General features: G+C 39.5%; 1 protein-coding gene across 2 annotated transcripts; it reads right to left on the reverse strand.

The window, feature by feature from the left end:
- Nucleotides 1-394: 394 nt before the first annotated feature.
- Nucleotides 395-12176, reverse strand: e2f4 (E2F transcription factor 4). Of its 2 annotated transcripts, none has more exons than XM_085780058.1 (11): nt 11749-12176; nt 9305-9414; nt 5933-6094; nt 4096-4139; nt 3934-3998; nt 3642-3830; nt 2872-2968; nt 2547-2714; nt 1496-1543; nt 1340-1384; nt 395-1252 (listed from the first exon to the last, which is right to left on the reverse strand). In XM_085780058.1, exons 1-11 carry the CDS (start codon nt 11920-11922, stop codon nt 1137-1139), a joined length of 1218 nt encoding a protein of 405 aa, XP_085636184.1. In that variant the 5' UTR covers nt 11923-12176; the 3' UTR covers nt 395-1136. The 2 variants fall into 2 exon arrangements, with proteins under 2 accessions (XP_085636184.1, XP_085636183.1); XM_085780057.1 differs by having other exon boundaries at nt 1020-1252; nt 2547-2711; nt 11749-11980.
- Nucleotides 12177-18095: the final 5919 nt, after the last annotated feature.

Genomic DNA, 18095 nt, shown 5'->3' on the forward strand with positions numbered 1-18095 from the left:
CAGAGCCAATAAAGATCTGCAAGGTCCAATAGAGGTCGTCTGAAATCATGCCTCTTTTCTTTAGTTTTTTAACAATCAAACCTCTCAGTGTAGATGTGCTAATGTTTTACCAGTTTACACAATAGTATGCGTTTATTTTTCATTTTAACAAGCACATTCATGACCTAAAAAGGCGTTTATGTAAAAATGATAATAATCTAAAACTCCCCTCCTTGCACCTTTTTTTTTTTTTTTTGGTTTAACTTTATTGGCGTTAATAGCTGAATATTTAAAATCATCTTTCTGTAGCTGGAAGCCAGCAGCACGCCACCACTGAAAGGTTTAATCAAGTCTCATAATTCATAACAAAGCAATTCATACATTATTGATCTTTTTTTAGAATATGGTACCTTCCTTTCTTTTCTTTTTTGGCAAACTACTGCTCTGCCTGTGTCACCAATGTAGTTCATAATAATACAATAGTCTTGTGTGCTGGCAATACAAAATATATATTCTCTATGTACATGAGGACAGTGCATATTTAACCAGCTGTGTTTGGACTCATTCAGCCAATGAGTGAGCAGCTGCCAGGTGATGAAAAAGGCCGTGCTCCGTTCGTCTGCTTTGACTCTTTGACCTGATAAGTTTGTTTTTTTATCTCTCTCTCTCTTTTCTTTTTAACTCCTGGAGACGTCTCGACTCAAGTTTAAGAAATCATTCAATACAAAACACAAGCAGGCACACGGACTCACACGCACACATTCGCTCTTGAGATCATGGGGAAAGCTTGATACACAAACATGACGCTTTATAATACACAAAAATCCAAAAATATAATTATTTTGTCACTTGTTTTGACTCTGTTTCCTTGGAAAAGCGGTAAATAAAATGTTTTGTTCTCGCCTGTATTTTCTTCATAAAGCTGTACATCGAGCTACTACTGCCTGACCGAGCTTAGAGCGAGCTCGCCGTGTCAGTGCCAGAGGTGTCCTTGAACGCTCACTGGAGTCGCTGCATCTCTTCTCACCTTCACCGTCAGTGAGGGAGGGAGGGAGGGAGAGACGGAGAGAGGGAGGGGGGGAGAACTTGGAGAAAATTAAGGTAGATTAGCTTCTTGTGTGGGAAACAGTTTCCCGCTCCGACGACAATCTCCGAGGTCAGAGGTTGAGAATGGGGACGTCGAAGAGGTCGCACAGGCCTTCTGTCTCGTCCAGGTTGTATATGTAGTCGTGGTCGCTGGGCGGAGGGGACAGCCGCAGGAGAGGCGAGAAAACTGGGGAGGAAACAGACGATGAAACATTCAGGATGCGTAAAAGGGTTGTTGACATGTTCAAACAGAATCAAATCATCTCTGTCGTACCTTCTGATGACATCAAGTCCTCCAACAAATCTCCACTCATGATCTCTGCCGGAGAGAAAACAGAAGGGAGCGAATGTTTATTACATCCTGGTGTCACACTGGCAAACTCTGCAATCATCTAATTTATGCAAATATAAAAAGAGATATTTAATTTACCTCTTGTTGGGTCAAACATTTCAGAAAGCTCTTTGGGAAAGTCCAACACTAGAGGGAAACCGAAAAAAAAAATTAATCAGCTTCACAGTAACATGGTTAAGTCTGGGTACGATGGGATAGTGACATTGTCTTGCATGGAATAAACACCGATCAGGCAAAACATTATGGTTGTATCTCAGTTCTCTGTATGTCTCCGTTTATGTTAGGGCCGTCGATCTTCCCCCCAAATCAGATTCAAATTTCTAATGCTACTTTGGTAAATATTCTAATTATATTCAAATTTTTAATGTTTTTTTTGTTCATTACACACCTATACCAGCTTATTATTGCGTCCTGCATCCACTAAACCAAATCTGTTTTGTAACATTTGCGACACACTTAAGTTTTACCAATTCAATACAAAACTTCAAGAAGGGAATTTTAAATATTATAAGTAGTAATGCAAAGGATCGCAGTTGATCTCCACAGATCGGCACGCAAGTCGTCCGCAGATCGATCGATTAAAAAAAAGAATGTGTGCCTGTAGTGTGGGAATGCGTAGGCCACTGCTGCAGCCGAATAAACGTGCAATTAAAACAATATCTGGTTGTATATTTGAAACTGCAGCTCTACGTCACTCTATCGTTGCGGAAGGCACAGGTTCATTCATTGTTACTTAGTTCACCTGTCAGTGCTGATAATGTTATGCTTGATCAGTGTTTATGGATATAAAAACTTGTTTTGTATAATTAAATTACTTTTGTGGCCTCAAATATTCAAACAGATGAATCTGTGTGTGAGACGTGATCCTAATGACACATAAAATTAACCTAAGCCGGGCTTTGTAATTCTTCTGCAAATGGCAGATGAGCTGCCAGACAAATGAATTTCCCTTTAGGGATTAATAAATTAATTAGTATCGTATCATATGATACCCTCGCCAAATGTTAAAACAGTGATATTTTGAATGTAAACGTGGAAAATTAGTCCTCAAATCATCGTCGTCTTCAAAGTTTGTATTTTCTAAAGCGGTGCACGTCGCAGAGAGAGTTCAGCTACGTGCAAAACTCACATTCAGAGGGATCTGACTTGATTGGTTCAAATACTGCAGAGGTGGACGAGGACACAGATCCATCCAACGAGGCCGAGGACTGGAGCTGCTGAGTGACTGCAGAGGGTGCGTCTGTCGTTGGGGTGAGTGCAGCCGCTGCCGTGGTGTTGGTGGTGGAGGTCACTGCTTCTAAAATAAAACAACCGCGTCCGTGATATGACATGTCGTAAATCACTGAGGTAATGGTCGCCCTTGGCATCATGTTACAGTCACAAAAGGCTGACGATAAAATCTGATATGATGAGGTGTTAATATGTTCTTAGAGAATAAAAACCACTGCACCCACCTGTCGCCGACGCCGTCTGGTTCCCTGCTGCTGCTGCTGCTGCTGCTGTCGTAGCAGGAGCTGGTTTTGAAGTAATGGCAGGAGCTGCTTTGGAGACCTGCAGGATGAAAAGATAAAGGAAGGTCATAACACTGCAAATGCAAAAAAAAAAAAAAAGAAGCTACAACCTAGCCTGACAAGCCATTAAAATGTATAGTCTGGCAACGACCGGTAGACCTCGGCTCAATCCAGGGGGCGGGATGAAGGCTGTCTTTCAAACTGCCTCTGCACGCAATAGGGTAGCGCTACGACCAATCAGAGCAAAGAGCAGGATGACGGAGCAAGCTGGTAGATTAAACTTTTCCCATATCCCGTCGGCAAAACACCAAATACATCCTTCTTCGAAATGAATGACTTCAGTGCAGTTTCTTGCTCAACTTTTAAAGAAAATGACAAGTTTAATTCTTTCAAAGTTGATGCCAACGCCGATTCAAACGATTCCTTTGCCAAAGCCATCTTGCCAAAATGTTTTTCACCGTTGCAAGTATGTCGTCATGGCGTTAAGCCCGCCCAACGACTCTCTAAACAGATAGAGCGCTGTGATTGGTGAACACAAACGGTGTTCGAGACTCAAAAAGTTCCTATGGCTCGTTTCTAGACCGACCTGCGGAGCAAATATATTTGCTGCCGCTAGGGTGCGTCTAGATTTCTAGGCCTAGCTACAACCATTTTGCATGGTTTAAATTGTGTGAACACCATCTCAAACAGCAGTTGGCAGTATCCGTGTGTACCTGGGGGGCAGCGGCGGCCAGCTGGGAGGTAGGAGTCGGTGCTGGGAGGCTCTGGAGGACGTCATCTGGAGGAGGGACGGGTAAAACGACCGGAGAGGCGCTGGACGGGTCCTTGTTGACCAGCAGAACCTCGATAGGACCAGATGAACTCTTGAGACGGATCTGGTATTTCCTCTGCCCGTTCAGGATCTGGACGCACACACACACAAAACAACCCAGTCTAAGACAGGCGGCACAACAGCAGCAGGTGGACTGGACATATGAAGACGATACACAGACACACACAACTTACAGATTCTGGGATGGGCACTTCTAGTTGTGTGCCGATGGGAGCACGAATTGCTAGGAGTGTGTCACCTATAAAAAAAAAGAAAAAAAGGAGGTAATGAGTCATGAAAAATGTCAACGAAGCAGGATATAATAAGAGAAAACAATGAGTATGAAGCATAAATACCTTTGAAAGCTCCACAGAGGTCTTCATGTTTTACATACGCCATCGTATTAACACGTTAAGGATTCATACAATAACAAGGTTCCTAACAACGCAGCTTAATGAAAACATAGATTGGTTTTCAAAGCGGCGGCCAGGGTCGTCGGTGGTTGCTATGATCCTTATCAAATTAGATTGAAGATGAGAACAAATGCAAACTACAAAATAAAATCTAGTTATTATATTTTGAGCATTATTGTGAAATATCATTTATAATAATATAACATATAGAAACCTAGCCTCAAACTCTGTAGTTCCCCCAGCCAGAGGGAAATGCTATTTGTGGGGCCTTGACATGGAAAAGTTTGGGATCCTCTGGTTTAATTAACAGGTTAGTGCAGTAATTAAGTCAAGAACATACTGTTCCCAAGTCCTACAGTTCCTGGAGTGACAGTTCATGGCACATTTGACTCTCCCTGTCTTGTAAGTACTTAACATCTGTCAATCTTCACACCCTCTGAAAAGCAGGCATGTCTATGAACAATACACAGTATCAAGCTCAACCTGAATCGACCATGATGCCGTCAACACCAGGGTTATTTTCTCAAGGCTTTAACGAGCTGCCTCCAGAAGCTCAGGGGTTAATGCCAGGGGTGCCAAAAATAATCCTTTCAAAGATGCATCGAGATTCTTAATGGGGCGATTCTGAACAGATGCAGTTTTGTCACATAATCTATTTTTAAATTCAGATAATTCATTCAAGTTTGAGCATAACGCCAAGATTTACGTTTTCTTTTTGAGAATTTAGCAAGTGCACCTTTAAGTAGACTGTAGGCCTTTTCTTTTTCTTTGAGTATTCAGACTCCAAGGAAGCTGCTGTATTGTGGAAATGCATTTGAATCAATTTCCTGACTAGTAATTAAAAAGCCATGTGTGGCAACATAGAAAATTGAGGATGTGATGCATCAAAATGCAAATGAATCGTAATGAAACTGAATCGTGAGGCCAGTGAAGATGCACACTGCTAGTTAATACACAGGATGGCTTATACTCTTCATGTGTAAAAAAAAAAACTAAATCAGCAGAAGAGCAGAACAGGAAAACCTCGACAGGAGCGGAGTGGCTGACAGACCTGGGATCAGTGCCCAGGAGAGAGCACGATGAGAAGCCAGATGGTGTTGAGATTGGATATGTATCACTGGTTTGTCATGGCGTCTACTGTCTCACGCACATATCTAAGTAGTGACTGAGCGTGAATGCTTTGAACAAAGTGCAGCGTATAGAGCACATCCAAGTAATCCAAGTATTTCATAACAGCAGCGTTACACCATTGTCCTTGTTCTTCTTCATAAGCATTTCATCCCCATGATAAAAACAATTGGCACTGTGTCCCATACAGGAAAATCCCTGGCTGTACATCAGTACCTACGGATTTCCATAGTCAGCAGCGACTTGGCACTGCTCCTGTGAGTCTGTAGATTCACCAAATACTTTCCATTGACAGGTGAATGTTACATTATGTTGCTCTACTGAAATACTTCAATATGAATATACAAAAATAACTTGTTACAGGACATAAAAGGTAAAAAGATGATGCCTGGTCACGAGTGCTATTCATTCATTCAGTTATAAAAGCATAATAGACAAGTAAAATGTCTTGGTGACTCATGCGGAGAAGGGTTTCTATGGCTGGATGTGAAGCAACACAAATGAGGAACTAATCCTGTGAGGAACAGTCACTGCGTGTGATTGATTGGGAACGAAACAGAATAAATTTATAACTAAAGTAATCAATGCTGATCTGACAAAGTGTTTTTCTAGCTACAACAGACATAAACAATCTCTATGCAGTAAAGGATATGGGCTGTTGTTGGAGTCGTCTGTGACATTCTTGATGCTCTGCTGGACCCAGACTCGCTGCTGGTCCAGCTCGTGTTCCCTGAGAGCCAGATCGTCGAGCTCGGCCTTCAGATCAATCAGCTTATCGGCTATCTCCCTGGTGTTGCAACCTGGACCTACACCCCTGAAAAAACAGAAACACACACACACAAACAGCTAAGTACTGACAGCAATTGTGGAAAAAAATAAACAGCTTCACACACTCATGAGCACATGTGCTGTTTTTAATTAACAGCCTGTTTTATCATCGATACAACGAAGCAGATTCATTCAAACTCACTTTGTTTTGGCTACTGGTCCATCTGTCTGCCATTAGATCTTGGATACAACAGATTCGGCCGCACTAATGGGAGATTTTTTTTGCGTAGTGTTTACTTTAAGTAGTCACATTTTTAAATTATGTTTCCAGAACCCATATAACACTATTTTGAGAGCATCTGCCCTCACTGTGGTTTTCTGTTTAAAGAGGAACGATGCAGGATTTGTAGCTTAACTATGCTACATTTTTACCTTAAAGCAATACTTAAGAACTTTAATTTTTGGTTGAGTTTGGCGGCGCCAGTGGACAGAAGCGTAGCGTCGTAAATATCCATATCTCCCGGTCGCGTGCAACAACTCGCTGCTGACCTGTTGATCTGCCTATTTTGTGAAATTACAATCAGTATCTCCTCGTTCATGGTGTCGACGGGGTGAAATGGTGTCTGAAAACCTCTGACCTGTTGACTTCAGGCCGGCCTCAGCCCGTTACAACGTTTTCTTTCTTTTTTTTATTCAAATTTTCTTTCAACAATTACAGTGTCAGGGCACATAATACATACATGGTTGAACACTCATCCTTACATCAATGTCCTTATTGTTCAGTGGCAATGGTGGTGTCCTCTTCTCGTCTTCTGTAATCAGTCCATTTTTCACATTTATCCTCAAATTGTGTCTCGTTACAGCGTTTTCAAAGTGTAGAAGAGGAATGACATCTCAACCAGCCACAAAATCAAAGCGTGGCTGTGCTGGGTCCGCCACTTAAAGAGCAGATGGAGAGGAAGGGTGGCACAAGATAGAGGACACAGATGAAGAGCCTGAACCATTCCAGTTCCTGCCAACCAGACCATTGACGCCACCACATCATGGACTCCCCCTTTCTCTGTTCCAACTGTTATTCAGTATGTCAGTCATCCATACTTTGATCACCGACACCAATGCTGCAAAAAGAACAGCATCTGGAATAACGTTCACCTGGAAAGTGCTGACGGTGAAGGGCTTTTACATTTTCCTTGCCATCATCATGTTCTTGAGCCTTGTCAGTGTGCATCGTCGAGCGGATTATTGAAGAAAGAAGCATCCAAGACGATGAGGAAAATGAGAGAAAGAACGGTACTGCAACATATGACAGACTCGCTGTTCAAGGCTCATTTTCAACCCTACCAATATATTTGTATTGATGAGAGGATGGTGTCATCGAAGGCCCTCATAAGCATGAAGCAGTATATGAAGGACAAGCCCACAAAGTGCAGACTCCTCAACAGCCTTCACCTGGAATTTTTTGTGTATTCCAGTTGGAGCGAGTCTGCCACAGGCAAGGGTCTGCTGAGCTACTCGTCCATCTGGATGAAGAACATTCCTGCTCCGGACGCTGTCATTCACTATACTAACAGCAAGATTGGTGATGTGGATGTCTCAGATGCGCTGACTGGGTGTCGTCCACAAGACCATGAAATGGTACAAGACTTGACTTGGTTTTTTTGACCATTTTCTGGACATCGCTGTGGTGAACAGTTTCATTCTTCACAGTCAAGGAGCTGTGCAAGCTGATGAATGAATGCTGCATGACGCACAAGGCGTTCAGGGAGACTCTTGTAGCAGAGCTGATTGAGTTTGCGCAGGGTCACCCAGCACCAGAAACACCCCCGTCAACCTGCACGCCACTCTTTTGGAGACGATGGTCCAGCATCCAGGAGATACTGTATGCTTTGCCAGGAAGCTGGAAACATGAGGGTAAAGACTCATGTGTACTGCAGAAAGTGCCAGGTTGTAATGGTTCCAGTTTTGCACTTTAGTCAGGGACACAAATGGACTCTGAGGCAATTTTTCTATTTTTCATGTTTACATTTTTACAGTATATTGTATTTTATCATGCATATTTTTTTTTATAAATAGTTACATTTTTTAGTGTGTTGTCTGTTGTGTACAATAAAACTCAATTTTGAGACTATTCTGTTGTTGTTTTTTTATACATTTAGACTACGCACAATGGTAGATTTGCTAATAAGCTGTATAATATGATGGGGAAATGACTTTATTATGTTCACATAATATAAGGAATATGAGTTGTTGGTTATAGCAGGAATCTCCTGTAGCAAGTGCAACACATGTTTGGGGACATTGGTCTCCAAATGTCTCCAAATTGAGATTGACCTAGTACTACCCTCACTAAAACCTCTGTAGAGTAAATAGGCTTTTGTATATATAAGCGAGTTGGAAACACAAACGCAACCCGTATCCTCTTTATGACAGATAAGACTAAACAAATATGTCATAACATTGTATATGATGAATAATGTTATCTGTCGCTCTATTGATTGCTTTCTTGCCGGCTTCGTTGTAAACATGCACATGGCTGAGAGGAGGGTTAGCAAAACAGCTGAAAAGCGACCAGACTTACACAGTTCCTCTTTAAAACCAAAGAGTTAGAGGAAAGATGCAAACTTTATATATCATGTACATTCCCTATCCTGATAGCTAAAGCTCTTAAAAAGTGGTTAATTATTGTTGCACATCTACAGTAGACGGTGGATACTTTACTACTGTTCAAGTCTTTTTTTATGGTTTTAATTATGAAATGATTATACAAAGACAACTTGTCAACTACACGCTGGAAAAGTGACAGACTTTGATTCTTGTAGTACGACTCACGCACAAGCAGACGTTAAGTACATTAAAGAATATTATGACATCAACACTGCTGCTGTGCTCCTGTGAAGAATCACCCTCCACTACGCCATCTCTCGATAGCTGTAACATTCATACACCACATGAAAAAGTGGAAGGGGTGTGGTGGTGGTGGGGGGGGGTTGGTGAGGTGCTTTCTAAGACACTATGGTTTCACATAGTTCCACCCTATAATGTAACCGCAATGACATTTGTGATGACGGCAAGGTCAGACGAGGACAAAACTCCTAAATATGATTGTAATCAGCTCATAATATATAAATTATGGAGGTATTATGTACTGTTTGTTTTTAATTAACTGGTACAATGAAGATGAATATTTGCCTTTTTCATGAGGATGAAACACAGACAGACAATCTGTTATACGGTAAATGTTGAACCGTGAACTTACTTCCATTGGATGCTGTTCTTGGACTTCTTCTCTATGAGTCCAATTCCCTCCAGCACATTAGTGATATCGTAAATCCGTCGTTTCTGCCGCACCGCCAAGGTGTCTGCAGCCTGAACGACAGGAGGACAAAACCAATGAAAAATACAATAGAGATTGCTATCACTGCCACCTCCTAAAGTACAGTCGGCTTTAAACTAAAAGGTACATACAAAGAGAGAGAGAGAGAGAGAGAGACTGCTGTGTCTGTGCCAACGGGTTCAATGCCCCGGCCGCAACCAAGTTTTCTTTACCACCCGTCTTAGTGTCATTTTAACTTCCTTCCCAGCCCAACCTCTTGATGTTTAACAAACTAATGATAACCACATGTCTGGTGCTGATAAGTCTGGGCTTTGTCATAAAGCCGACTGGGTGAAATACTGTTTCAGAGCTGCTGGATGACAGCCAAAAAAAAAAAAAAACTACAAGGACTGTACCTGAATAGTTCACATGATGGCATACGTTAATTATTCACTTACACAAATATATGTTAAGACTTCCAGCTCAGTGTGACTGTGGGAGCCACAGATGATCGATAGCAATACCCCAACCGCTCATTATACAGTTTTGACTGGCATGTTTTTCTGTTATGTTTGAAATGAAAAGCTCCCGTTTGTAAATACAGAACAACTTTCAGTCATAGCGCTGAATTAAGCCCTTCAAGAAACTAAAACATGTGTCAAATTGAAATGATCACAAACACCAAGGGTTTTAGTTAATATCTAATAATAGAGGAACAAGATGAAATGTTTAAATTTACTTTTGAGCTGGTTTGACAGTTCATAAATGCAGTTTGGTTTGCGGATGCATAAAAATGAAGAGTGAAAGAGAAAGAAAAAGAAGAAAGTGCCTGGTGTTTTATTATCAGCACAGCACAGAACCAGGATGAGTGTCGGCAGCTCTGAAGCCAATCTGTCCGCAAACTAAGTCACTGAGGTCACAGTGAAAAAGAAACGGTTCTGTTATTACAATACAAAGTAATGCTTGGCTAGTCAGGCTGCCATCTGTGTCTCCTGTTTTGGTGGAGAAATAACATGGATGTCAGTGTTTATCAAAATGTCTATTTATAGTGTAATATACCAAGTCTATTAATAGGTTTTAACAAGTCTGGGCTTTAGACGAATACCCCAAGTATATATATCCTTGCTCACACCAGCCACTGTGCAAATATCTATTTGTTTCCAGTATTTTTAATTCATTAAATGCAAAACTAGTCAAGTATCTTTAAACAATACTGCTCAACCAGTGGGATCAATATGCAATATCTGAGCATCTTATTTTATAGATTAAACCCTACAGAGTGTGTGTGTGATGATGAGGGACAGAGCGAATAACAGTATTTGATTGATGTGTTTCTAAAAAAATGCAAAGCAAATTCACTGGAGTCAAATTCAAAACTAGTGACCACGAGGTTCTCAATCAGGGGGGAAAAAATAAAAAAATTGTTCATGTGTGAAGATGCAGCAGCAGTTAGCTCAAAAGGGAAACGACAAAAGATGACCCACTTTTTATAACTTTGAATCTGCAGGGGGCAGAGTCTGAAAAGTTGACCACCACCACCAGTCTTCCCAAAGTTCATTTAGTAATCTCACTTTCCTTTTCTTTGGAAACACAGGGCTCCAGACTGCCCCTAATTGGGAGCATTTTTCCCCTAAAATTTGTGACAGTGCAAGAAAAGTTTTTCATCTACTTGCACATGTGCAACCAGATAATCTGCTGTTTTTTTTAACACTGGAGGGGGGGGCGACTCAAAGAATCTGGTATCTGTCATTGCAGGTGTCAGGTCAATGTGTGTGAGGATCATGAATGAAAAGGAAAGTAAATATTTGCTTTGCAAGTCAATTTAAATGTTCTGCTTGTGCTCTTAAAGTTAGGGGCAACAACTGTGCTCCTGGTAGTAAAAAAAAAAAAGTTACTATGGTTCATGTGTGTAGATACACCAGCTGCAGCAGTTAGCTCAAAAGGGAAATGACAAAAAGATGACCCACTTTTTAAATTGAGAAAAAAAAACTTTGAATCTGCAGGGGGCAGAGTCTGCAAAGTTGACCACCACCACCACCAGCAGCATCAGTCTTTTTCAAAGTTAATTTAGTAACCTCACTTTCAAAATACCACAACATAACACAACATTTAAACAGTGAGTGTTTTGAAAAGAATAAGTCTGGATGGTTTAAAGAGAAGAAAAGAAAAGACTAAACTACACAGAAGCAAAGAGAGATCTCGGTCTATTCAAACTAGCCTGTCACACAGCAGCAGCAGCAGCTAGGCTAACATGCTAGGCTAGGCTAGGCTAAGCTAAGCGAAAGTGCATGTAACCCAACGAGGCTCAGACTGACATGTGCTAGCTTAGCTAACAACAAAGACTCTCATTTCATTTCATTTCATTGCCAGTTGGCTTCAAAACTTACAGCTTTCAGATCCAGCACTCCGTCCTTCGCCTCCTGTAGTAAAGTCACAAACTTGGTGGTGAGCAGTCCGAGGCTCTTTTCGTGCCTGCTGGGGGTCTGCGGCTGTAGCGACGAGTCCCCCACCACCGCTCCCAGTTCGCCTCTGTTACTGGCCGACTCCAGCTCCATCATCATCGCCGCCGCCGCCGCCGCCGCCACTGGGGACGAGCTCCGTACTTCCCCCGCTGCCTCTCCGAGCCCAGCGAGCCCCAGGAAGAAGAAGAAGAAGGCCGAGTGGGGAGGTGGGAGGAGGGGAGGGGGGGTAAAAGAGTGTAGCAGCAGGTAAAGTAGTTGTTCAACGAGCTGCTCCAAATCCCCCCGTTCGTTTGGCTCCAAAATATCCGCTTTAATCGAGAAAACTGACAAGGCGGTAGGTAGTAATTCAATGAGCGAGGCAGCAGCAGCAGCAGCAGCTTCGGTGTTGGTGGTTGGAGAGAGCCGTTGGCCACGCGAGGTATGACGGGACAGTTCAACCGCTGGAGGGACCGTCTGCCAATTCACACACCCGGTGAAAAAACGTAAAAGGAGAGTTTAAAATCTGTGAATACTTCCTAAGGGTATTAAAAGGTGATAAATCAATTTGGGGGGAAATTAAGACCCTTAAAAGGTATTAAAAAGTCTTTTCACGACTTTATAAAGTCTTAAATTTTGAAAGTTTTTTTTTTTTTTTTTCAGAATTATGGTGCGTTCCAGGCAGGCTTTTTAACCCGTAAGTCACGACTTCAAGTCACCAGTTACGAGTTTGTAGCGTTCCAGGCAAGTTACCAGTTACGAACTGGGAACTGGGAGTAGATCGATCTAGTACGAGTTCACAGGTGGGAAGTTACGAGTTTGACTGTACGTTCTAACGGGTAACCATAGGAACAGGTCGGAAAAACACGAGTTACGAGTTGCCTGGAACGCACCATTAGCTGTCCAAGAGTTTGAGTCCTAAAAAAAAACATTGTAGAAGTGTGTGAATTTATTCATTTAAAAACTAAAAACAAAGATGAACTGCTACATAAAAAAGAAAAGAAGATTGTTGTTTTTGTTTTTTGAGAGTGGAGCAATGTTTTATTTTTTTATTTTTTATTTTTGATAAACTTTGCCTTATCCCAGCCTATTTTGAATTCTGTAGCATCATAGTGGTCTATAGTCTTTATCACAAACTAAAACTGTTACGTTAAAAGTGTCACTGATATAAATGGTTACAGCTTGAAGTGGCAGTGAGGTATTGAAAAATATTGAGAAGGTCTTGAAAAAGTCTTAAAAGGGTATTAGAATTAACTTCAAGATTCCCGTATATACCCTGTTATGTTGTATTTACCACAATAGGTTAATACGCTACAAGTATTAACCACTTTTCTATTTTTAGGAGCGTGTCAAAAAGGACTTTTCGGTTGTTTGTAGGAGGGTTATTTTTAGACGAGCCCTTACTCACTCAAACTTGAAGAAAGCGTGTGCACGCAACGCGATCGCGGGTGTGTAGTGTACTACTAGGCTACACACTGACATGCAACTGATGTGTGAAATGGTTAAATACAAATTTGAAAAGTTTCATTCATTTTCTTTCTACGTTTTAATATATACAGCTCTGGAAAAAAAATAAGAGACCACTTTAAAATGATCAGTTCCTCTATTCATAGGTATGTGTTTGAGTAAAATGAATACTTTTGTTTCATTCTATAACATACTGACAAAATTTCTCCCAAATTTGAAATAAAAATATTGTCATTTAGAGCATTTATTTGCAGAAAATGGCAACAGAAAAATTCTGGTGTTTTCAGACTTGTATAATGCAAAGAAAACAAGTTCATATTCATTTTACAAACAACACAACACTACTTTTTAGTTAGGAAGAGTTTAGAAATCAACATTGGTGGAATAATCCCAATTTTTAATCGCAGCAGTGTTTTTTATTTTTTATTTAATTATAATCCTCCTCATTGAAAATCTTTTGCTTCAGGTGATCAGCTAAGTAGAGTGAGGTGTGCTTGTGTCGGAGTTCAATAGACACTGGAAACGATGGCTGCCATACATGTAGATATATAAGCTGATTCATTGAGAACATTTTGGAGTGGTCTCTTTATTTTTTCCAGAGCTTACATATTACATATTACATAATTTATATTTATTACCTTTTATTAGACTTTCATTAGCCTGCATAGTTATTTTACCCAGAATAATTTAGTGTATGTTTGTTTTTTTAACAAAGCAAATTATTTACTAGATTTGTATTTTTCCCTCAAAATGGCAAGCAGATGAAGTTTTGAATATAAAAGCAGCTTAAAACATGCTAAAAGGCGAGAATCAACTTTACTAAATCATTCACACAACAGAAACCTCAGCTCCAATGTTAAATGTTTGTCTAAATTAGAAATATAAAATATTAATCATACTGTGATGAATCTTCTCCCCTTTAAACAACATTTGTCAATCATGTCCACCACATCTTTGAATCTCAAAATCTTTTTGAACAATTGCACTATATGTATGTTTAATCCACAGAAATATAGATTTAAATGAGCCAGCAAATAATGTAATGTGTCAAATGTAGTGTATTGGTAGTGATTATTTTTCACATCGATTTTACTGCTGCTCATCCAACTATTTTCAAACAGATCCATACAATTTTTTTTTTTATAAAGAAAAACAGCCCTCATTGTTTACATGTAGATACATTTTCCTATCAAATTAGTGGTTAGTTGTTCCTTATAGTTCCTTATCATATCTTCCAAAATGTCTTGATGCTTAATTAAAACAGAGCGACCTCTGTTGGCCACAAGGTGAAACAGGCAAAATAAATATTTTTACAGTATTGCAAAGTATCAGGAAATAGGAATCCATTATTATTGTATCTTCACATAAGGCAGTTAAAAAAGACCTTGACAGTGTATATTTTAATAAAAATAAAGAATCTGTAATAGTGATTCTAAGGTCTTTTCAAAGCAAGTTTTCCAAGGTACAATCTGGTCAGCTAACAGAAACACTTGTTTGGTGAAAACAAGTACAGTATCATGGTTATAAATACCTTAAATACCACAAAAAGGAATTATATTATAGCACTTGACTTGACAAAAAACACACAAATAGTTTGAACATGACACATTCAGTTCACATTCAGAGACAGTGACACTGAACAACCACAAGGTGGAGGCAGAGACTGAATATTTGTCTGGTGTCCATTCACTCCATCACTTTTTATCAGGACAGAGCTGCTTTTTTTTTTTTTTTTTTTTAAATTTCTCAGAGATGTTTATCCAAGTAAGGACTAATTGATATGCATTAAACTCAAGATTAGCATATTTCTATTCAGATGTGTGGGAGCTAAAATGTCCAGATGTTATCTCCAGGACATCATTATTGCAACAGGAAGCAACAAACCTTGTTAGAAATGTGGAAAGTAACACATTTAAACCTTGATGTTAAATCTTGCACATATTTTCATTTATAAACAATAATAGACAATGGAAAATATCATAGATAAATGATGCTTGATAACATCTCAGCTCATCCTTTACCTCCACCTGTTTGATCGTCTTCTTCAGAGAGAAGTAGGCTATACGTCAGTGATGCTCTCATGGTTTTACAGGAAGTTCAAATCTGCCCTGACCTCTGTTTTTTTGAAGTGACCCTCCAAATGTAAATTTCTCTTGTTCCTTCTCTCTCTCTCTCTGTTTCTGTTTGCTTTTCTTTGTCAGGGCGCTTATAACAAATGAGATTGTAATCAGTTTGAATACAAAGGGTCAGTGTGTCTGCTGCCCTGTATGTTTTGATTAGATTGGGACAAATAATGAGTTATGTAATTTGTTTTGTATTAGAATCATTTCCCACATTAGTTAGTTTAATCTTCTCTTTTCTTATTTTTCTTTTCTTTGCACTCATTTTTATTGAGAGCTTTTTATTTTGTAGGTCTGATCTACTTCTACAAAGATTACACTGCAGACTACATTGACTTTATTCATTATTGTTATATTTCATAAGTTTAGATAATAACATGTGTGACCTAGAAAAAAAAATTCATGTGTTACAGTGAATGGAAATGTCAGCTGAGGTCATAATTTCATTTTTTTTTTTTTTTTTTATCAAAGTGTGGACAAACAGAAATGTAATGTTTTCTTTTTCAAAGTTCCCAAAGGAAATGAAGAAACAACATGAAGTCACCAAACCTGAGTTACTAATACAGATGATAAACTGGTAACATCTCCGCCCGCTCTCACAGCTGCAACAGAGCCATGTACACACACACACACACACACACACACACACACACACACACACCAGCCCGTCCCCAGAGGACGTCCAGTCAGACACAGTGAGTGAAGACACCTGACTGGATGTGATGATGACGCTGTGTTTCGGTCTTGGAAGGCTAAAAGTGAAATTAGTTTTAAACACCCTTGTCTGCTACCACTATTTAAAAATGTTATATTTTCCATTTTATCTTTAATTTGACATCAACATCACATATTTTTTTATAGCTACAGATACTACACAATACACATGGCAGGAGGTCTGGTTGGTTAGAGCAGAGCATATATGTAAAACATGTGCAAATTTATTATATATACAGTGAATTTATGAATATATGACATGAACATATGAAATAAAAGCACATATAGAAAATTACAATATGAAACCACAATTTTATGTATTGACATGCCTATAAATATCTATGTTTATGTATGTAGGTACGCATCAATCTTCAATCTTTATCCATCCCAAAGTCAATACATGTTGATATTACATTATATATTGTGAAGACAGACATGACAATTAATAATGTTTGTTGTATCAATTAACTTTCGCATAAGTAATATATATTGTGTACATATGTATGTTTGCAACATGCTATGCTAAACATCACAGACTTTTTTGAAAAATATACAGGTTTTTCATATGACAATGGCAACTTTATTTATATAGCACATTTCAGGGTCATTCAAAGTGCATATGTTACAATATGTCTTTCCAGAGGATGCATATGTGATATTAATATACATGACAATCATGATGACATCACTCTTGATGTGGGGACATTACATATTACACATATTTCTCTATGGGTAAATGAACTGAAATTATTTTAAAATGTCAAACATTTAGCACTTTAGTGTCAAACTCAGATTTCTCCTACACTTCATTTCTTTGAGATCCCCCGTCCCTCGTTGTCCATTTTGGCTTCACTGACGAGGATAATCATGTCGGACATGAATCTTCCATCAGCCTTTCACTTTTCTCATCTTCCACAGCCAGAAACTGTCAAAGCTTCAGCTCGGTCTGGGCCGGGGGAACATCGCCTTCTTCCTGTTCGGTGCCATAGAGCACTAAAACAGATTTCCCTTCCAAATCCAAACCCAGAGCTGCTAGATGTGAAACACAGAGAGTAGAGGTGCTGGTAGCGAGGCTGCCAGTGGCGTATTAGATAGCTTACATGGTATTGGTGCTAAGATAAAGTTGTTCAAATCACCATTAAGGCAAATTATGAGACCGGTGCCAAACAAAAATGATAAATGGTGATATTTTCTTGCTCTGCTTTGTGTTTACTCAGCACTTACTCTGCACTTTTTTTGATACTAATCTCTCCTGCTGTGGCTTCGCTGCACTCATGTCAGAATTTTTATCCTCTTTAAAGCAACTTGAGTATTTGACAGTAGAGGAATGCAGCCTCTTGAGAAACAAACTGCACTGAGCACTTCCAGCTCTGTGTATGTGTGTGTGTGTGTGTGTGTGTGTGTTCAGCTTCAGAGTTGTACTGAGCCGTACCAGGACGTGGACATCCACAGTATCATCTCGCTCTCTCCGCTTCCTCAGATCCCAGAACAACATGACCGCAGAGGATGTCGATGACTTTCCACTAGATGTTGTTTATCTGTTAATTTGGGTCTCTTTTTTTCTTCTTTGTTTTGCTCTTGTGGAAGAAAATAGTTCACCATTAGTCAATTCTGCTCTTATCTTCAGATACCAAATATATACACACTTTTTATTTTGACTTTAATAACATTCAGGAGGAGGACGCTAAAAATACATCATGATGAATACAGAAGGCCTAGTAATACCAACTCACTAGCAAAATGACTTCAATGCCACCAGCACATGTACAGAAATGCATGTCCCAGAGTGTTGCTGCTGTATTATCACCTATAAAGGGACACATTATCGACATATCATCCCTTGGATATACAGATATACCCATAGTAGCCTAAATGTTTGAAAATATAGGCTATGTATGTCTTTTTTTATTTTTTTTATTTTGCATTTGCTGTAATGATAATAATAAAAAGAAAAAACTTAGCCTATTTCCTTCTGTGTTGTTTGTATTGTAAATA

This window comes from Trachurus japonicus, chromosome 6, assembly GCF_045865225.1.
Source record: "Trachurus japonicus isolate A0001 chromosome 6, Traja_1.0".
Classification (NCBI taxonomy): Eukaryota; Metazoa; Chordata; class Actinopteri; order Carangiformes; family Carangidae; genus Trachurus; species Trachurus japonicus.